General features: G+C 40.2%; 1 protein-coding gene across 1 annotated transcript in view; it reads right to left on the bottom strand.

The window, feature by feature from the left end:
• NUP107 (nucleoporin 107) overlaps positions 1–23,114 on the bottom strand; it is a 50,423-nt gene that overhangs the window by 17,483 nt on the left and 9,826 nt on the right. The window contains exons 7-19 of the mRNA XM_075600299.1: positions 22,789–22,916; positions 16,607–16,655; positions 16,076–16,147; positions 14,873–14,961; positions 13,516–13,594; positions 8,294–8,407; positions 6,941–7,031; positions 6,674–6,750; positions 6,486–6,545; positions 3,182–3,327; positions 3,034–3,082; positions 2,866–2,935; positions 402–520 (exon numbers count right to left, since the gene is read on the bottom strand). Coding sequence (XP_075456414.1) covers positions 402–520; positions 2,866–2,935; positions 3,034–3,082; positions 3,182–3,327; positions 6,486–6,545; positions 6,674–6,750; positions 6,941–7,031; positions 8,294–8,407; positions 13,516–13,594; positions 14,873–14,961; positions 16,076–16,147; positions 16,607–16,655; positions 22,789–22,916 — 1,143 coding nt within the window. The remainder of the gene's footprint in view (positions 1–401; positions 521–2,865; positions 2,936–3,033; positions 3,083–3,181; positions 3,328–6,485; positions 6,546–6,673; positions 6,751–6,940; positions 7,032–8,293; positions 8,408–13,515; positions 13,595–14,872; positions 14,962–16,075; positions 16,148–16,606; positions 16,656–22,788; positions 22,917–23,114) is intronic.

Here is a 23,114-nt window from a genome sequence, read left to right on the forward strand (position 1 = left end):
TTTTTGCTGCCCACAGGATTTGTAAGTTCTGTGCCTCAAGAGCACATCAAACCCTACAAATAAATATATGTTAAATCCTAACATGAGACTCCTTCAAATAAACCTGGACCCTGAAAACCTGCCCTCTGGGACACCAAGCGACAAGGGTTTAGGGACAATCAATATATTTGAAATTAGGTGTTTATTGGTCAATACGATATCCTAGTGTAGTGAAGATAAACAGAAGCTTGGGACCCATTGGCATAAAGTATTTCACCCTCAATTGCTCCCAGACAAACTAGTTGTAACAATGTCTGAAGTATACAGGACTTGCAGATAGTTTAGTTATACTGCACTATGGCTTTCCTTCACATATCTTACATGTATCCACAATCACATGTACCGACAGACATAAACACAACCTTAGTCTGCAGACCCAGGGTTCGGAAGAATAAGATGAGATGTGCCATGAAACGCAAGAGATGACCCAGCAGCAAAGTCCTTCCATTTGACAGCCACTCGCTGAATTCATCCATCAGACCTGTAATCATTACATCCAACACAGCACATTACTTTATACCATTTCAACAAGATCACTGCAGTTCAAAATAGAAACATACGTCCAGTGTCCAATATTCTTATTGCATAGATTTTCTTCTTGAAACGCTCCCTACGACACAAACTTATTCCACAGGCCAATGGCTTTCCCGTGTGCTATGAAACCATGGATTTCACAGGTGATCACGAGAGGATCCATGCACAAAAGGTCTAATGGTGAGTAATGTACATTTTTTGTATATTATTTTTTTTCCCAATCTTTTTCCTTTATTGGAAAGAAACAGGGAACATATACAGATACAGTGCGTTCATATCAACATAACATATAGAATACAGTCATTGAAACCAATAAAGCATTTTAGTTTTTTTGCTGTTGGGGGGAGAGGGGGCGGACAGGGGCGGGGGGTAGGGAGGAAGACAAACAGAGGGGGGCAGGGAAAGGTCTACGGGCGGGGTGGGGGAGAGGTGTGGCCGTCTCCTTTTCAACCTTCTCCCGCTGGAGGGGTCAACTGGTATGAGTGCTTGTTTATGGAAGAGTTGGGCCTCTGCGGTCTAGCCATGGCCCCCATGTGTTGTAGAACTGGGGATTTTCTGTGTGAGCATGGCCGTGAGTTTTTCCATGGTCAAAACCGTGGTAATTCTTTTAGATGACCGTATATTTTGAGGCTGCTTTTATGTGCTTCCAAGAAGCTGCGATAGAGCACCTTACTGCAGTTAGAATGGCTGAGATAAGTTTAGTTAGGGGGACGGGAAGGCCATCAACTTGTTTTCCCAACAGAAAGGTCAGAGGGTCCAAGGGAATTTCCAGCCCCAAGGTTTCACAGAGCAATTTCTGAATCTTAGACCAGAACTCCTGGATCTCTGGGCATGACCACCAAATGTGGGACATGACTCCTCTTTGACCACATCCCCTCCAGCACAGTTCTGGCATGCCGGGGAAGATCTGGCTCTGTCTACTCAGGGTTAGGTACCACTGGAATAGAATTTTGTAGATATTTTCTTTTGTGATCGTGAAAATTGAAGTCTTGGATGCTGCCTCCCAGACGTCCTTCCAATCATCTATATCTAGTTGTAGTTGAGGTCTGCACACCACTTTTGCATGTATGCGTGGCTTGGGTTCACCGATGTTGACTCTAACCCCCTATAGATCTCTGAGATAAATCCCTTCTGGTAACAGCCCCAGTTGCAGAGGGACTCAAATTTGGTCGGTTTGGGAAATTTGGTGTTTTGGGATAATGCTATAAGAAAGTGCCTAATTTGAAGGAATTTAAACGGGTTGAGGTCTTGTACTTGGTATTTATCTTGGAGCGCTTGGAAGGACAGAATTTCCTCTTTATTCAGCAAGTCTGCTACTTTTCTAATATTGAGGTCTTGGAATTGTTGAAATTGTCTGAGAACACCCAGGCGGGAAATCCGGGTTATCAAAGATGGGGGTAAGTTGAGAGGGGGTGGTCGACAGGACGTACTTCCCTTTGTTTCTGAGCCAAATGCTCCACGTACACCTCATTGCTCCCAGATCGTATTTCCTAGACCCTTTCTCCTTATCGCTCCAAACCCACAGTATCGCCGATAGGGGCAAAAGGTGTATTTTGTATATGATTTTTAACAAAACTAATCAAATGTTTACATAAAAAAAGTTGTAAAATACATTTGTTTCTGTACAAATACCTATATTTTATATAAAACATTACAATATGTGATTTATGAAGATGTAGGTAGTAAATAAAAAATATGCCAGCTTTAGGTACACGGTACAAGTGTGCTGGGGTTCTGCAGCCTTGGAAGAAATTCTGAAAAGTTCTATGGTTCCTAAAAAAAAGGTTGTAGTCCACTGCCATAGACCTTTTACATAGCAAAAGTATACCATGTTAAAGCAACATTTAATGTTGTACAGTGAATACCTTCTCCTATCCCTCATAGTAAAGTGTACAAACTAATGTCTTTGAAGAGAAGGTGGGGTGAGACATTGCACATAGATGGAGGCCGCATAACGTCCTGCACAATGTCAATTTCATATACATAGTAAAAATCAACACCCAATTCTGAAAAGCAGCCGCCCCCCCTCTATTAAAAAAAAAACAACAACAAAAAAAACACATTGCCTGCTGAGGTAGCCAGCCAATAAGTATTTCCCTGTTGAATTTTTGTTTTATAAAAAACTATTTTCCATGCCTTCTCCAAAATTATTATTGTAAGTTACACATCTTTAGTACAGGGAGGTCTGTCACCAGTCTGTCAACAACTGAGCATCAAACCATCAATTGAATAGAGGGTGGTCTTTCAATATAATAACCCACTCTTGGACACAGCTATATAATTACAACTTACCATCAACATCTGCGAGGATAATAAATTTCTGAATTATGTGGTAGTGTTCTTTATTTTCCTCCAGCACCCTCTGAAAGAGAGAGCAGTACGTTTTCAATCTTGATCATAATATACTAGTTCAACATAATACAAATGTAGTCAACCATAAAAAAGATTAAAAAAAATCACCTTTTTATCTGTGGCCTGAAGCTCCTCAAACACAGTCTCTAAAGTCCAGCTTAAAAGAAACAAAATAAAGTGTGTAAGAGAAAAGAAGGCCAGGTCCAATAGGTAATATACAGTTCACACTCATGCATGGTCAAAAAGCTCAACTTACTTTGCCTCCAAGTACTCTCTTGGCAGCTCATCCGCCTCACAAGAGGAGATGATGCACGCCCTAATTTCTTGTTCTACCAGGCTGTCGACCATCACCTTGAAATGTGCCCAAACCGTGTCTTCCCAGGTATCACATACAGGAAGAAGCTGTAAACAGATGGTAAAGCAATATTTATCCTCCATTTAAGATGCAATAGTAAAACGGATGAATCAACTGTGTAACTTCAATAGTATTCATCAATAGGGTGCATAGAAAACTATCCCAATAATAGGAGCTCTAAACTAAAATAGAAAAAACATTTACTATGAAATACCATCATGCTGATGGTTCTCCAGTCTGAATCTGTATGCCTGTAATGTGCTATTAGTCTCCGAAGAATAAACAATGATTGGAACAAAAGATACCTGCCTCAATCTTGAATGATCTAAATCTGCACCCAAATCATTAACCCTACTTTAACTTCCACTGGAGTGTCAACACTGGTGCAGATGTGTGTCATCTGCAAAAAGGTATACTTTCCCTTACAGATCATTTGTCATGTCAGTAATAAAAATATTAAAGAGCACAGGTCCCAGTATAGATCCCCGAGCTACGCTACGGGTTGCCTTCATCTCCTCTGAATATATTCCATTTACAACTCTGTTACCTATCCTTCAATGTGCTACTACAGTTATCTGCAACAACACCGGTTTATAGTGACTAGTTATTTTAATGGTACCAGCATTCCCCTAATCTCTTAATATACTTTATGTATCCCACCCTTCCATCCCAAATAAAGCATGCTAGACTGGCCTCAGCAGCCCCACACTCAAAAATTGGAGTGAGACAGTGCCTTACTCACACTGCAGTACTGCATAGAGAGACAAGCAGCATGGCATCTACCTGGAGAAAGACAGCCTGCCTGATTTACTTCATATAATAGAATAGTGGGTGATCCAACAGTTCCAGAATATCATATAAAACCTTTTCAATTAATGAATCATATAAGTACAACTCTAATGTGGAGTGGGCATAGTACTAAGTGAGTAACCAATGCATGATACTTCTCAAATATCCTGAAGGCAACAGTCAAAAATGGTATCACTTCGCTGTAGCCTCATTGGAGAAAAATATAATAAAAAGTCCAAAACTCACCAAATCTTGCAGTAAATCCTGAGTAGTAATAATTTTTTCAACAGATCTTACCCACTCTTAGAGAAACAGATTCTTTAGTGGCGTGTCCAGCCGCTAATAGAAGTCCAAACGGCAACAAAAAAGGCAAAAAGCAGCCACTGGCTCCCTGGGCAGTGCGCTGCTTTTTGCCTTTTTTGTGCCCCATTTACTTAGCTGGTCCCCATGGACTCAACTTGTCCAGCAGAGTCTTGGTTCCTAAGAGACAGGCTTGAGATCTTCCAGGCATCGACATTTATATGAATGGCCGTATATGTTGTGTTGTCGAATTGTGCTGCATGTATTATTTTTTTCTGTATTTGATCTGATCTCAATAAATATGGTATTTTTTTACCTTCTTTAAATGTACAGTTGTATGAAAAAGAAAGTCCACCCTCTTTGAATTCTATGGTTCTACATATCAGGACATAATAACAATCATCTGTTCCTTAGCAGGACTAAAATTTAGGTAAATACAACCTCAGATGAACAACACATGACATATTACACTGTCATTATTTATTTAACAAAAATAAAGCCAAAATGGAGAAGCCATGTGTGAAAAACTAAGTATACCGTATGATTCAATAGCTTGTAGAACCACCTTTAGCAGAAAAATGTCTCTGAAGTGTATATGTGTGTGTGTGTATATGTGGGGGTGTGTGGGTGTATATGTGGGGGGTGTATGTGTGTGGGGGTGTATATGTGTGTGGGGGGGTATATGTGTGTGGGGGGGTATATGTGTGGGGGGGTATATGTGTGTGGGGGGGTATATGTGTGTGGGGGGGTATATGTGTGTGGGGGGGTATATTAGTGTGGGGGGTATATGTGTGTGGGGGGTATATGTGTGTGGGGGGGTATATGTGTGTGGGGGGGTATATGTGTGTGGGGGGGTATATGTGTGTGGGGGTGTATATGTGTGTGGGGGGGTATATGTGTGTGGGGGTGTGTGTGTGTGGGGGTGTATGTGTGTGTGGGGGTGTATGTGTGTGTGGGGGTGTATGTGTGTGTGGGGGTGTATATGTGTGCGCGCACACACACACACACACACACACACACACACACACACACACACACACACACACACACTAAATTCTATACATGCTGAGTCGGCCATTTAGGCCATTTTTGGTTGAAAATCCCCAGACATCTGCTTTGGCATACAACTAATTTACCAGTAAGATATGTCCCAAATATTGTCAACCTTAATCTTCACCATATTGTGGTCATTTTTAGAGTCTTGATGTATGATAAGATAGCTATAAAGTTTCTCTAATGTAATATCTGCCACTAGTTGTTATCATTCAGACAGGTTTAAAAAAAGTCCTTCTTAATCAAAATCTGATCCAGCATGCCTATCAATAGCTGTATAGTGCATCTGCTGTGTAATATTTGATAAGAGGTGGCCTTATCTGTAGTTTCCTTGAACATCCTCAAAATTAAAAAATTGGAAACCAGTAATTTGTGAGCACTTCACTCTAGATCTTAGAAAAAAAAGTGACGGTAAATATACCCAAAAGTAGGCACTGTTTTGATGTTGTTCCTTGCAGTCACAAGAATGAAAATGTAGTAAGAACGGATTTATATATGTTTGTGGCTGCATCTATTTCCATTATAATTGCAGCAAGTTGGACTGTAAAAAGGCACACTTGTTTTGTTAGTCACAGTTATAACATGTTTCTTCACAGGTTCCCCTTCTGTTGCTGTAAAAATGAAACAATAACGGTGCAAAGCTTCATGTTTTATAACAAATGTGGCAATGGGGCACATAAAAAGCTACAAATCATTTTGCTCCACTAATCATGTGTATTTCCTTATACTGTATATAGGGTTGATATTCAGCCAGCGTGTACAGGTCTATGCGCGGTACAAAGGTTTTGGTGAGACGTCTTGTCGTTACTGCTTCATGCAGCGCTAAAGCCTTCCTGTCTTGACCCGCAAGACAATATGAATTGCCACCCCAAATAAGAAAAAACATAGCATCGCCCCTGGATGGTAATTCAATTTCTTTGGGGATAGTGATTACAGACTAAGCACTCAACTTCTATTTTACAAGTGTAAACCATCTTATTTTCAGGTAAACAAAACATCAAGTCTTCTGCTTTATCTTGGCAGTGGTACTAAAACACACAATAAAAATGTTTTAAAAACATACCTGCTTAAGATTTCCGCTAAGTGTGGCATAGATTGCCCTTTCGTATCTATTGAACTGCTCCTAAAACAAAGCCAGTGAAAAATGTTTACCTTTAGCTTTGAAAAATCACAGCAGCAACAATGAAATACTTTTCTTTATAAGATGACAAAGGGTAAAAAATGAAACCTCTGTGGATTGTTATAACTTACATCTTCTGCCAAGCGCCAGCAGCAAGCTTTCCAGACGCATCTGTACGGATTACCTTCCACTGGCTCCAGCTGTGTCCCTACAAGAGAGTCATTCAGAGGAACGTTACAAAAACACCCCACAATTTTACAGCACCAAGAGCACAATAATTCCATTTCAACGAAGGAGAAAAAACTAAAGCAAAAATACAAATATCAGTTGCTCTCTCCACCTAACCACCAACAATTTCCTGCAGCTCAACCCTCAATATTTGAATTTGTACTATTTACCTCCATTTATGTTGGGATCATGGTACAGTTTCCATCCTTCTAGTGTGGCTGCTCTCCAGGCCTGACCACATCGTTTACACAAACGTTGTGCCTGACAAACAAGAACATAGAAAGCTATTGCCAACTGCACAGATGCGCCAAAGAAACAAGTATTTCCCTTACTTAAAATAATTACATTAAACGAAGGCCAGAAAGTGATTGGCATATTTCAGTTCAGTGATTAACACACTAGTAACATACACCAACCATGAACTCTTATATGGAGACAACTGTGCTCACAAGGATATACACATTGGAATAGCAGTAATTTGCCCATTACCAGAAAAGTATACTTTTGCACTTCTTGGGACCTGAGCTACATGTACTTAGTTATAGCTCCTTATGATCTTGGGACAATCAGTCTAATGCTATAAACAGGCAAGACCTTATTTACACAGCTGTGCCACTCCAGAAGATATCAGGCTAATTTCAATGAAAGGGCCAGTAGGTACAGCACCGATTACTAAATACAGCCCTAGTCCTTGGTATCCCATGCCAAGATTGGGATACCAGCTCTAGCATCAGAATCACCATTTGGATACACTGCTTATTTTGAAAAGAATACCTTATATTCCACAGTCCAAGTGGAACATTTAGACCGTATCTTCATAAAAACATATTTCATGCAAAATAAATATACATACACATCCTTTAATGTGAACAGATTAGCAATGGAAGGAGAAAAACATGTACATCTCCCTGATGCCTTCTGAGACTATGTTGCTCACTTTGAGGAGGGGCATATATGCTTGCGAGACACAGATTATAGGTTTAAATAACTATATGACTTAAGTGTTCCTCCTGAACACTGATCCTATGCAAACTTTTCAAAATAGGGTCTGTGTTTGAAATTAAACACATTTGTTAAGAACTTGCGGTTGAAGAGGATAGTGTGCACGGTTTGTGCATACTGTGAGTGTTAAGATAACATAGCAACATATCTTTATTTGGGGCATCTATATTTATAAACAAACAGTACAATATCTCAGGAACTAAAAGCAGAAATGCATCTCACTGATACACTAACAGGTGTTACAATAAATGGAAGCTTGCATCAGTGCAACAAATTTGGACTCAAAAAAGGTACCCTTTGTGACGCATACACATCAACCACATGTTTAAGAGGGGAAGATTTAGTTCCACTCAGCCTGGAAACAACATTGATGTTTAAAGGATTTGTAATCTCCTTGAAAACACCATCAGATAGCATTAAATATTTTTAACTCTTCACAGCCAAATAGGCATGTAATGCAATGGAGAGGTATCTCATTGCAGAAGATAAGAAAAGTAAGACATGTCAGAGCCCAGTTTTACCTCATCAGTCATGCCAGCTCGTAGAAGCGTAAAGAGACATTTCAGCAGTCGAATGTCATCTTCTCGATCAAGATCATCCAGAGGCAGTTTCTGTCTGATGGGGGCATCAGGATCCTACCAGAAAGGGAAAATGCATTAAAAAAAATGCATATAATTTGACTAGCGAGTGAATGACGAGTGCAAACCTTGTGTGAGCTGCAACACCCAAGGCCAAATGTGCGTGTGCGCGATTTTCTCACATACAACAGTATTACAATGTATGGGCACAATTTCCCCTATTCTTAGCTCAGGTTGAGTGGGTACCTGTAGGATTGTAAAAGCTGGGAGGGAGGAGGGAGGTTGTTGTGAATCACCAGGGTATTGTCAAATGAAATGAAAAGGTGTATGTCTGTGCCCATATTATATGGAAAAACACCTCACTCAAAACCAAATAAATTATTCTTAATTACAATGTACAAAAGGTAATGCGTGCTACCGGGGAAGAGGATATGTAAAAATGTTAAAGTACTCAGAAAAAGAATCCCCTTTGTGATGCACAGCAAGAAAAGGTTGAAAATGTAATTATTTAAAATAGCTTTATTCAATATACATTTTTAAAAGAAAGGCATTTTGAGGACATAGTTAGAAATTAAATTAAATGGAAAAGAAATGCCACATATGGTGTTCTCTTGTGTATTGCGTAACCCTGTTGTAGTCACAGGGCTAGCATAGTCCTGTTTAGATCACAAGACTAAAAAAAAAAAAGAGTGTCAACACTTTTATAAGGAGATAGTTATTCTGTATATAGCCATTAGAGTAGCCATCCACAGAGATACAATTAAAAATTGCCCAGGAATGTACCTCACTAATTTAGAGAAAGTACTGGCTAGCTATGCTTGTGAAACGAATACACTTGTAACAATTAAGTCAAAATGTCTAAGCTCAAGGGTTTGATGTCCTTAATTGATTGTAATAATCTATTGATAGGATCAATGAGCTGTTTGTTCAAAGTGCCCGGGTTAGAGGTTTGTATGGTAGCAAAAAGTGCCCAATTAGTAGGGCGGTTGCTTTATCTCAATAGTCTGTGTGAACCTGCTACAAGCAATAATAAAGTGTTTGCCAGACATGCATGCTGATGTGTTACAGCCGGGTTAGGATTCTTTCCCTGCTGTAAGGGAAGTGTAACAAATACAGTGGCAACAATTAGGGCAATTGGTCAATGCTCTAGTGTTAGATGTCCATGATTGATTGTTATAATCTATTCAGAGGATCAAAGAGCTGTTTGTTCACAGTGTCCGAGATAGAGGTATATATATTGTTGCAAGAAGTACTTAATTAGCAGAGAGGTTGCTTTAAATCAATAGTCTGATGTGTGCTTCTGCTTCCCGATGCTGCCTGTCGCAAATCACTCCGAGTGGTTATGGAGTGTTTGCCAGTCAAACATGCAGTATGTTTCAGCGGAGTACGATTTGTTCACTGCTATAAGGCAAGTGTCGATACTATAACATTTGTTGCATATTCACCGTCAGTAAAACTGTATTTTTAGAGTAGTTATGTTAACCCCGAAGTATGCTGAGTATACATATAGACAGGTCTTCCCTATAAAGTACCACGTTTAAGGTACATCAGATAATTAAAAATGTATTAAATTAGAGTCAATGTGGATAGGCAAGTGCTGTACACTCACTCATTATGTTAGTTGGCGGAGTTCACAGCTGAAGACCGGATCAGTGTCGGTTAGCAGTGGAACCTCAAGCCGCGCTCCAGGAGTTTTTACAGAAGCTGCCGGTATGATTACCCGACGTACGTTTCGTCGTTTGAGTCACGACTTCTTCCGGGGTGGGCGTTTCAAGCGTCTCTGACCGCCCCTTTATACAGTATAGGTTGCCAAGGCAACCGCGAGACGCTTATAACATACTCATGCGACTAGATGTATATTTTATGGTCCATTAAATGCCCTGCACAAATCATGACAGATACTTGTAGTGTAAGAATTCTGTTTGGTTTAGCCAGTCTTAACGCTCATAGTGCGCTAGCACCATTAATCATAGTAAATAATGCCCACTGTCCAAAAAATGACCAAAAGTATGTCCAGGAGATATTAGCATGTCTTGTTAACTTCATGAGTTTGACCATTAGGAGATTAACTGTAGTCTGTTGCTTCCTACATAAGAGAATTATGTACAGGCATAAAGGGTGACAATTGAGGCCTTATGTGGTCTATACATGAATCCCTCATTAAGTCTATGAGGAGACAAGGTGTGAAGGGTATAAATCCACCTGGCTTCCTATTGTAGAAGAATTCTATCCCAGTTACCCTTTGTGATGTGTTGTGCTGTGTGTTCAATGCCTTGGAAGCCAATACCATTTGTATTGCCTTGATGATGCGTGACAAAGGAGTTTCTTATCGCATTGCATATAGACCCCACATGTTCTAAGATGCGTTTTCTGAATTCGCTTCGCGTTTTACCTACATACTTTTTGCCACACACACATGTGGCAAGGTAGATCACACCCAACCGTTTTACAATTTATCAATTGTCTTAGCTGGTAGGTGCGCGAGTTGTCCCAATTGCTGAATATTCTACATGGAGTTCCAGAATCCCAAGCTCTGCATTTGTGGCATTTGTAACACCCTTTAGTTTATTTCCCTAGCCATGTTTGTGTTTTTCTGGAGAAATGGCTATTAACCAGAAAGTCCTTCAGATTTTTGTACCTACGCAAAACAATGTTGGATTTCTTTTGAGAGTTTTGTGTAGGTCCTCATCATTCGTGAGAATGTGCCAATGTCTACTTAGAATGGAATTAATGTCCCTCCAGTGTGTGTTGTAAGTTACTATACATCTTATGTCCTTGGGGCCCTATTTTTCTGGTCTATTGGCTAAGAGCATATGTATTGGTGTATTTAGCGCCCTATATGCCACTTTTATATTTATTTTGCTGTATCCTCTTTCATGGAAGTTGTTCTTCATTTAATTAGCTTGATTTTTAAAATCCAAAATATTTGAACAGTTTCTCCTTATTCGCAAGAATTGTCCTGTTGGAAATCCCCGTATAAAAGACTCAGGGTGATGGCTTGTGGCCCTTAGATAACGGTTTGTGGCTGTGGGTTTCTTGTATGTGCGAGTTGTTGGTAATCCATCGGTGGATTTACTGATTGAGAGGTTTAGAAAATTAATAGTGGTGTTTCTAACTTCCATAGTGAGCCTAAGATTGTGGTCATTGGCACTCAGAAGTTCATTGTCACTAAATGTCATTTAGTTCTTCCCGGCTGCCCTTCCATAGAAGTAGAATGTCATCTATTTACTGAAGCCACACATCGATATACTGTATTTAGTATACTGATGCATGGCCTCGGAGAAAACATTCACCTCTTCCCACCAGCCTAGATAAAGATTGGCGTATGTGGGTGCACATGTAGTGCCGCCCATGGCCGAGTCTGTAGATAGAATCAAAGAGGAAACAATTGTGTTTGAGTACAAAATCAAGGAGATCACATAAATTGGCTATGTGATCTCAATTCCATACTCCTTGAGGATAGGAAATGTTTGAACGAAAATCAGGCCCACATAATGTTTGATGCTCGTGTACAGAAATTCAACGTCAAAACTAACCAGTAGTGTGTCTTCATCTATACTGATATTGTCCAGGCAGGTCAAAACATCCTTAGTATCTCTTACTTGTGAAGGGAGAGATGTAACAAAATGTCTCAATACCTCATCAATGTATTTGCTTGCTTTCTTAGTGAGGGACCCCATCCCTGAAACTATTGGTCTCCCAGGTGGATTTCTTAGATTTTTGTGGCTTTTGGGAATCCTGTAGAACGTGGCTATAGTGGGATTGCGTACCATCATAAAATCTAACTCATACTTAGATATCACCTTGTTTATGGCCCCGTTTAAGAATTTGTCAATTCTTCTAGGAAAAGGGGTGTAGGGTCTTTTTAAAAGTCTGTAACAGCTACGATCATTTAGTAGCCTTTTGTTTTCGGCTACATATTCTGTTTGTAGAACGATTTTGCCACCCTTGTCAGCTGGTTTAATTGTAACTTCATCCATTTCTATCAGTTCCTTCAGAGCAATCCGTTATGTGGATTCATGTTGGAATCTCTGTTACATTTAGGCAGTGATTCAAATCTTTAGTAACCAGTTTGACAAAGGTGGATATATTTGGGCTAGAATCCAAAAAGGGTGTAAATGTACTTTTCTTAACGTGGTATGTGGCCCATCGCCAGGTCCACGTGTGCTTTCTTCCAGAAGTGATGTCAGATTGCCAATGTCATCTTGATCCCGTGTCCAGATCTCCGATGCCAAGATTAGTAGTTATTAATCTGTCTTTTTGCGCAAAGTGCTTATGTAGAAGCATCTTACGCGCGAAAAGATTGATATCTTTGACCGTCTCAAAGAGATCAAAGCGAGCACTTGGCACAAAAGTTAAGCCTTTGGATAGTACGCTAATATGATCTTTGTTCAAAGTAATGTCTGTTCGATTGATTATAGTTATTTTTGCTTTGTCGGTATCTATGTTTAGTGATGTATTTCCCCCCCCCCCACGTTTCCTCCGGTACGACCACATCTTTCGGTCTCTTAGTTCCCGATTTGTGCCACCTCCTCGTTCTTCGCCAAGGTAGTTTTCTCCACTGATTTGGGGTTCCTTTCTTTTCCATTAAATGTAATTTTTAACTATGTCCTCAAAATGCCTTTCTTCTGTCTGTGCCCAGGCAGTTTTAATGGGTTCCTGAGCCCACGTACAGACTGTGCACTTGGCCCCCAACTGCACCTTGGCGTTGGTGGTACAGCTGTCAATTACTTTGGAAGCTTGCATAGTCGCTACCCACAATGTTTAGCATTCGAAGTGGCAAGGCCGTGTGACTGTGAAAGCTCCAGCACCAATTACCACCCCATGCTGTCTACACACAGAGGTGCAGTTTGGGGCCTAATTAAGCGTGTTCCCCCTCACCAGCTCAGGATACTATGCTACCTGGGATTGGTCAAACAGTTTTGTTAGCAAGATGATGTATTAATTAGGAGTAAGCAGAGCAAAGATTTTCTACCAATGCAAAAAAAAAAAGTTTGGGAACCACTGCTCTAAAATATTAAAGGGGTATTTCAGCATGAGAGCTGGATGCACATGCCACTAGGAAAGACAGTGGTGCAATGAAACAATGTTCATGGAAACAATGGTTTCAATGAAGAGCCAATAATACCTACTTAGCTCTACATGCAACATAGGAGGTTACTTACCAACTCAGATACTATGGAGCGACCACTTCCACCAAAGGCCGATAAACTTCTCTGTTTCAGTGTGTACAGAGTATTTTCCCTATTAGGGAAAAAATGGTAAAAAAAAAAAAAATAATTTCAATGCAAGTGCGTGCTAAATGTTACTTAGCAGTGAGGCTCATTACACTGATTGAAGGAAGACACTGTGCAGTGAAATCTGCAATGCAGCTTTGGGCGATAACAGTTTAAGGGGCTTATGCTATATAGGAAGTAAAGAGCAGGACACTGCGGTCTTGCAAAGTGATAATTTATTTAGCCAATGAAATCCGACGTTTCAGGTTGCAACACACAACCTTTATCAAGGTGAGGGCTGAAAGGTTGCATGTTGCAATCGAAACGTTTGATTTCATTGGCTAAACAAATTATCACTTTCCAAGACCGCAGTGTGCTGCTCTTTACTTCTTCCTGTATGCCGTCCAGGAAATGCCCTTTTGAGCAGGAGTACCGGCAATTTTTTGTAACTCTCCCTGGAACTAGGTGTGCCCAGGAAACTCCTTTGTTGGTTATTCTAGATTCACAGAAGCAGCTTATCAGGCCTTTTTGGAGGATAATTTCAGAAGATAATGGTCCGATCTGCCTCTTCGGCAGATTCAGAATAAACCCCCATTGGGATCATTCTAGATCCACAGAAGCAGCTCTTTGGGCACTTGTCGGTCGAAAACAGGCTGCCAAGAGTTTCTGACTTTCAATTCCTATGATGCATGGGAAGGTAGGAGGGAACGGAATTGTGCTAAAAGCAAACGCCAAACTTTAGATGAACACAAGTATATTATGTAGTCAGTAAAACCACATGCAATAAATAGTGAGACAGCAGACAAAGCAGTAAGTTAGTTTATTAATAAATAATAACTATCAAGCACGACGTTCCACAAGCCTACTAAAATCAGGCTTTCCTCATGATACAATAATTTGACACATTTGGTCGTATGACTTTTTTTTTTTATAATTATTACTATAAATTAGGTAAATGTTGGACGATCAACAATAGTTTTAACACCCATTTTACCCACACAGATGAATCAGTAAAATGAATATATAAGATTAGGCGGTGCTCAAACTATATTTCTTCTGGTAATACCACACTTCCCAAACCTATAATTTGACGATAGAAGACTGGCCAAAATGTAAAGGAAACATAACTTGATGCGGAAGAACCCAATTAAAGATGAAGTGCCTGAGCCTTAGGAAAGTAGCCTTATACCATAATTCTGTGCCTTATGCAGCAGAGGAATAAGTGAGATCGGTGCACACCTGGTCTTTGCCATGTGAGAAGAAATGATTCGGTGCTTCAATTGTAATTGCATTGCTCACAACTTACCAGTAAACAGATTTGGCAAAAAATTCAATATTATCAGAAAAGTCTCCAGTTTCATCCTTGGCTATACTTTCCAGCCAGTCCACAACTAGCTGCAAAAAATAAATAAGAATGTATTAAAAATTTTATTTTTCCTGATGTGCACCCTCTTTGTTCACAGTGCTCAGCAACATTACAAAAATAAAATTAAACTTAAACTAGCCGCTATTACCCCATATGTCCTCCTGCAAGGGTTTCATTTTTTCCTGTTGTTGTACTTCATACAACTATAAACAAACGTGTACTGGTGAGCATGTATCTAAATACTATTTAATAATGATAAAACACTCTACTTGGCCAAGATTCACAAAAGGGGGGTCCCATTTACATGAATGAAAGGCTTGCTAAAGCTTGGCACCCTTTTGTGGACCTGGGCCAAAGCCGGTATTTACCTCTTAACGGTATAATGTCTGGTAGCCAATGCCCCCAAACACACACACATTTTGTTAGAAATGTAACAATCTAATTGGCTTCCTGTAATGCAACTAGTTTTTTTGTGTGGAAATTAAGCACAATACAAATTTTGAGGGATCATCAAGCATGTATTTCCTGCATCTTTATCCCACTCTGTTATCAGAGAGACCATAAAGATAGAGGGGTGCGTGTGCATGTGCACACTTGACAAACAAACACAGTGACTGACTAAATGGAGCAGCAAGACAGGGCAAATCAAGCATCTCATTCCCCAGCTCACTATGTTTACAAACTAACTAAGAAAATATTTTAAAATACTTATAGGTGGCGGGGGAAAAAGTGTCATACACACTATGTTCCTAGGAGGGACTGCAAGTTTAAGTTATGACTTCACTAATATAACAGAACATCTGTACAGCAAGTGAAAACTTTCCCTTCTCCCAGTGTTTATTAATGCCGGGCGAGTTCGTCTCAGAGCCATCAAATTTCCTAATAATCAAAGCTGTGTGCGTGCTCCTTTTTATAAGGTGCCGTGTTCATTAAAAAAAAAACATTTGTTTTTCAATCCTGTAGCGCATTATAACTGCAGTGCCGATTAAAAATAAATACATTCAGCAGCTGTGAACCTAGTAAGAGGCAATGGTCTTTAAAAGCAATATGTAGCTGTTACAAATGACTGGGCTGCCATACCTCTTACAAAAAGTCCTAATTTATCACATTAAAACGAGCTTTCCAAGTTTCCCCAAATCTCACCTGGCTCTGACGAACAAGTGTATCTCTTTGGTACAGTTTGTCAACAATAGTCTTTTCACTGGCATTGGGGGCCTAACCACAAAAAAAAACAAAAAAAAAAAACACCACATTAATTTTTCAATGAAAAGTATAATCAAAAATAAAAATCCTGCTAAGAGGAATTCAAAGAATTCTATAAATTGCAAGGAATCGGCTCCAGGGGTTTGCCATTTAACAGCAAAATATACTGTGACATGTTCAGCCTACTGAACTGAGGAAAATAAACAATTTGGAAATAAATAATATTCCTTTAGCGTTAAAGGTTACAGAAAGTTAATATTCAGGCTGTTTTTGTACCTTCAAACTCATACAGTGGGGGTTTTGTGCATCAGGAAATATCCTGTTTTGTGGACATCATTGTTACAGAATGTATGGGAACCACATTTTGTATTGATTACGCCCGAATTCTTAAAATCTACACATGGCTGAACTCCACTCACAAAATTAGTCGACTGACTTTTTTCCCAACACAATTTATGAGCTTCAACTTACAGAGATCTCAAACATATTTTCTTCCTCCAGGGCACACTGCATCCGATCTCTAAAAAGGATAAATAATGCACAAGAAAATATATACTGTATATAGAGATAATTGTGAAAAACAGTCAAAGTAAAACAAAGGACATGGATATCCAGACAGTCAGAACAAACACTAAAAGGCTGCAAGAGGCAGAGAAATATAGATACTTCATGTTGCACAACCTGCTTGGGAATGATGAAGAGCAAACAAAACATTTTGAGGTTGGAAACATTTCAAGGGTTGAGCACTTTTAATATTGCTTCAAAAAAATACCAAGAAGTCCTATCTTGCTGAAGCGGTTGCAATAATGGACTTTGACCTATTGCTTTCACTTGTGGATAAAGCATTGCAACAGTGACTATTACATTGGTCACTGCTCATCTTTTAAACTGAAGCCGAAAATCGGTTTCAAATCGTTGATTTTGCCAAGAAGCCAAATTGCCCAAATGTTTTATATACAGCAAATAAACATATATGTGACGAAGCAGGAAGTACTAAGCGGCATAACTAGCAAAGCCAAGAGCAAATGTAATTAGCCGGAAGTGTGTAATAACTTGCCACAGGTACAACTTGGAGATTTTACAGCTGAAGAGACACCGCTAGGCTACAAAATTAGGTTTAACCCTGGTCACTGTCTCAGAGGCCTGCAAGACACCGCTCTGCCGTCATCCAGCACGGATAGGGTAAAATACAACGTTTTCGTTGAAACCTTTGCACTTTCAGGTCCTTTCATTCCCTCAGAGCACATACATACAAAACAATAAACAGGACTGAGGCAACAAATCCATGTGACCATATCAATTTCTCGCGCTTTAAGCCACCATATTTTGATGACTACAAGGAAGAATCATTTACAGACTGCAGAGCAACAGAGGAATTTTAGGCCAACTTTGCTGCCAAGAGCTGATTCATAAGCTCTGCAATCCTTAAATCCCTTTCGTAATGGGATAGAACAAAAAGCTTTAAATTCTGCAACACATGACATTCCCAGGGACTTTGTTAAATTTGCAGTTAACAGATGAACTGTTTGCCTATATAAAACTCAAATATACTTTTTTGTTTCAATGTTACATAGTGGATTATGTCTATCTAATTGGACAAGATAAACTTTTATTCCTAATTATATCGCTTTTGGAGGAAAGAAACACCAATGGGTTAAGTCCCACCATCTAGCTGGGATAGAACAAATGAAAGACTTATACCTGTAGGAGGACCTACATATAGCCACTCCTCCTCCTCACAGGTAGTCTTGTATTTCATGGCTGAAACATAGAACACATACATCCTTATATCTTTGGGTCGGGCGCTTGGTGTTGCCAGGGAATACTACTCAGGAAAAGTAAATTGCGGTAAAATTGTGAAACAATTTTCTATTTTCCTGAGCATCTCCATGAAGTGGGCACCAATGGACAAAGCCCAAGCAGTACTAACTGGGGTGGGTAGCAAATAAATCATACAATCAATGGATAATGCATAAACATTTACATTTTATGAATTCACAACTGCGTGCATTACATTATGGCCGAAGCATGCCTCTGCCGAGGCCTGGACGTATAAATGATCGAACTTGATGAACGTGTTTATGAAAGTCCATACAGCTGCTCTGCAAAGTTCTAGAGAAGCTTGGGCCTTTGCTGCCCACAAAGTAGTCATGGATCTGGTGGAATGGGCTTTTAGTGCTTCTGGAGGTTGCCTGCCGTGCACAATGTAAGACTTTCTGATGGCTCCCGTGATCCATCGACAGAGTAGCTTTTGCTACTCATTTCATTGCTGTGCATATTGACATAATTGCCACTGTAAGTCTGCATGATGCTACTGCCACTATGAAGGATTTCCTGAAAGCGTTGTATATTCTTCTAGCCATAGGATCGTCAACCGGTAAGGTTGTCTTCCGGGCAATCCATGATATGGCAGAATCCACCTTTGGCAGATGATTCCAGAATTGCACATCCATTTCTTCAAAAGGATACATTTTTGAGAACTTCTTCGAAATGTACACCTGGTCTGATTGAGACCAATCTGATTTAATTAACTCTGACTGCCATTTACAAGGAATGTTCTAGGTTTCCTGTGTTCCCTTAAACATCCTATTCTTTGATTCTGTAGGTGGAATACAAAATCGCGAAGACATCACGGGCAGCTTTGATTAAAGGCTCCACTAGATCTACATCAAATGTAGAGGCTTCCCTCTGCTTCCATGTCTTTAACCGAGGATTGGAATTTTAGGTCCACGGATCAAATTTGATCCTCAATCTTCAGAGGAAGAATCTACTGGTCGGTCTAGACCGGAGCGAGCCTTTTTCTGGCCTCGACTGCTGAATTGAGAGGCCATCTCAATGCCCTGATTTACCGTCTCTTTCATCCAAGAGAAAAACTGAGACATGTTTTCTATTGGTTCCTTTGCGACTTCTTTAAGACATGCTTCACAAATTCTCTTATCCTCCAATGCTGGATCCTTGTCACATGCTAGACAATAGTCTTTTTAATTGTCTTTCTTCGTGGCAGGCTCCATGGCTCTGGCAGTTGTTGCCTCCAATTGCGAACCTGGAGCACTTGGACACATATTTTATATGAGAACCTGCCATCTCTCTCAGCCCAGAAAAAAATAAATATTTTTCTCTATATCTTTAAATATCTTCAAATTATTATAAACTGCCTTTGGCTTATTTTAGCACCAGAACTCTAAGATGAGGCAGAATCCAGTTAGTATAACCGATCCTCTTGCAGGTATTTAATTTGTAAACTCTAGGGTAAGGCGGGGGGAGGGGAAGGGAAAGAAGGTACCCTCGCAACTGCTAGATATAGAGTCTGTGGTGCTGCTATATGGGGTGAATAATGAACTAATATTGTGGAGAGAATAGAACCCCAATGGAGAGCACTCAGCAGATGCACAATATACAGGGGACAGGAATAGGGGTGTATGCAGTGATGTGTGAAGTGTGCACATTAAAAAACCTTTATTAGAGTCATAACTCAATATTAAAATAGGGACGCTAAGTACCAAAATGATTGAGACTCATATGAGCCAAAAAAGCGCAGCGAAAGTAAAATATATATACCAGGTCTCGCGTGTAGAGTGTAGGCTAATACCCCTGATGATATGTGCAGGGTAAAGCTAGATGGTGTCAAAAACCCACTGGAGTCTATGGCAGTTATGTTCTGTCACAGACACGGCCACTGGTGGCTATCAAAGTAGAAGCTCTAGGTAGTGGTGAGTGTGTGTATAATATCGGTCGCACGGTATACGCATGTAGGTATACCAGGTAGGTGTTCATACGGTATACACGGCTGAGCATATCAGGTAAGTATTCATCCCTCTGTGCTCTCACAGGGATAGACCATTCAAGGTCTCACAGGGGTAGACCATTCAAGGTCTACCCCTGTGAGAGCACAGAGGGATGAATACTTACCTGATATGCTCAGCCGTGTATACCGTATGAACACTTACCTGGTATACCTACTTGCGTATACCGTGCGATCGATATTATAAACACACTCACCACTACCTAGAGCTTCTACTTTGATAGCCACCAGTGGCCGTGTCTGTGACAGAACATAACTGCCATAGACTCCAGTGGGTTTTTGACACCATCTAGCTTTACCCTGCACATATCATCAGGGGTATTAGCCTACACTCTACACGCGAGACCTGGTATATATATTTTACTTTCGCTGCGCTTTTTTGGCTCATATGAGTCTCAATCATTTTGGTACTTAGCGTCCCTATTTTAATATTGAGTTATGACTCTAATAAAGGTTTTTTAATGTGCACACTTCACACATCACTGCATACACCCCTATTCCTGTCCCCTGTATATTGTGCATCTGCTGAGTGCTCTCCATTGGGGTTCTATTCTCTCCACAATATTAGGTATTTAATTCACCAGCGCTGCGTGGAAAGCTCCGAGTCTCTTTACAGGCAGGAAAAAAACAAAAAACAAAAACAGCTGATATAGCTCTTTTTCCAAGTTTCCCTGCACCTCTGCTACAGGAGCGCCGCAACGCAGGATTCGCGTGCACATGCGCAATTCCGTTTGCGCGTGCGTGCATACCTGTCTATGCGTCTTCCACGTGTACAGCTGAATTATGGAGGGGTAAGCAAGCATAACACGAGTGTTGAGGCCCTCATGTCGTCGCGGGGAATCAATGCCTAACTGTAATGCAATCCTTTACTCTCCCTCCTGGTCGCTTCAGCATAGCTGCTGAAATTACTTTGCAGCTTGTCTTACACCGGAGCCCTTCTGACAGGCAAAACCCCAGAGGGTTGCGAATCGCAGCGGCTTCAAGGAGAGAGGCAAGAACTTCCCTTGGCTGGACTGCAAGCTCCATAAAGTAACACCAAAAAACAACAAACGTAACGCCTAATCTCAGTTTGTTAGGAAAAAAAGAAGAAAAAAAAAGGACTACCTGTGAGGGGTGGCTACATGTAGGGCCTCCTATAGGGGCAAGTCTTTAATTTGTCCTATCCCAGCTAGAAGGTGGAACTCAACCCATTTGTGCCCACTGCCATGGAGATGCTCAAGAAGAAAAAGAAAAAAAAATATTCCCAGTAACAGCAAACAGCTTTCCTCCTGGATAAACAGCTTACCTATATTTAGCTTATGTGCATACCTTTTCCTTCCTAAATATGTATAACCTATACTTAAAGATATCCCATGGGTAGCAAGTTCCACATTTTCACTGTCCCAACTGATAAGAACCCTTTCCTGCTGGTGAAAACTCCTTTTCGTCCAATCCCAAAGGACAACTGTCGTTTGTACAATCCTTGGCATTAAGCTTGCATGAAAGTTACTTGTATTGACGCTCAATATATTTGTAAATGGTTATACCCCCTCTTACACACCTCTTCTAATGTAAGCAAATCTAAAATAGCTAGCCTCACCTCATAAGTAAGACCTACCATCCATTTTATTAATTTGATTGCTCTTCTCTGCACTTTGTTTAATCCCACTATTTTTATTTTGTTTTAAATGTGCTCCATAATGAAGGTGGTCTTACTATGGATTTATACAGTGGCAAAATGGCGCCGTCTTCCCTTCCATCTATACCAAGTTTTGTGCTATGAATATCCTGGTAGATTTTGCCGTTTCTGCATGACATTGAACACAATTACTAAGCCTGCTGTCTACAAACATTTTGTCCCATTGGGTTTGTAGCTAGCATGCTTATTGAAGCTTCCCACATGCATAACCTTTAATGCACCTGTATTTAATCTCTTTTGCCATTTATCTGCCCAAGCTTCCAGTCTATTTAGGCCCTTGTGCATATAAATAACATTCTAATCAAATTTTACTACCCTACATAAATTGTGTCATCAGCAAAGATGGAGACTTTGCTGTCTAGCCTACCTCGAGGTCAATAATAAACAAATTAAAAAGCAGTGGCCAAGGTCTGGAATTTTGAGGCACTCCCTTAAAACAGACAGTGATTCTTAATGATTTTAGAGGTTCATAGTTGCCTGGGAACCATGGTTGTTTGTGATGAGGGCAACAGGGATAGACACCAAACTTTGTACTATATTGTTAAACCAAAAAAATGCGGTACAGCTGCACTAATAATGTCGTTGTGTAATACTCTATTCTGTTTCTGATAAATGTAATGCTACTCGTGCCTCCCTCCATACCCCTCTTTACTTTCTGTACCCACCTAACCCCCCCATCCCATTTCATTTTTCTTTTCCTACCCCAAAATTGGGAACAAAACAACTTCATGGTAATTAATAGATTATGGATTTAAGTGTGTACAACTATAATGTCTCAAATGAAGGTAAGTTTATATAACAATTATGCCAAAATTAAAAAAACACTACTATCCTGGATAGTGAACATACAATGTTGTGTACCTAACTGATCGCACGACTCAGAAAACCATACCCACATTACAAAGCTGTAGTAAATGATGAAACTGGATCCATGTTAAAATGGACAAGAAACAAAAAAGTGACACTGTGCTCATTTGCATGCCATTACCCAGAATCCCTGGCTGCAGTGAAAGCACTGTATGCTAAGAGATAATGGTGAAAAGCAGGGTCGCAGACATGTGAATGTGCTCACAAGTGATATTTGTATCTGCTGTTCACTTTTACGACGAAGAAAACAACAACATACCCCTCCTCTTTCACTGAAACACAGCTATGACCACATGTGGGACTGACCTGTAAAGAGATGTGATGAGCCTCCAAGTCACCATTTCTTGCTGAAGGAGCCATAAGATGCTGGCAGTTTTGGAAAACTTCTGCTGTCCAGGAGTGACACGGTTGACAATTTTTTTTAATATGCTGACCTAAAACGAAATAAGCATATCACTCCCTCAGCACACCCATTATCACAAACATCATTTTCTCCTAACCAGTGAAGGCTGCATGTCTGCATCTTTATAACGGAAAACATTTGTTTATCACCAAGATAACTTTCTTGGTATGTGTTGCCCTGAAATCCTGGCCTATGGCTTGTATTTGACAAACTCTGGAAGCCCTGGTCT

The sequence above is a fragment of the Ascaphus truei genome, chromosome 5, assembly GCF_040206685.1.
Source record: "Ascaphus truei isolate aAscTru1 chromosome 5, aAscTru1.hap1, whole genome shotgun sequence".
NCBI classification, from domain to species: domain Eukaryota; kingdom Metazoa; phylum Chordata; class Amphibia; order Anura; family Ascaphidae; genus Ascaphus; species Ascaphus truei.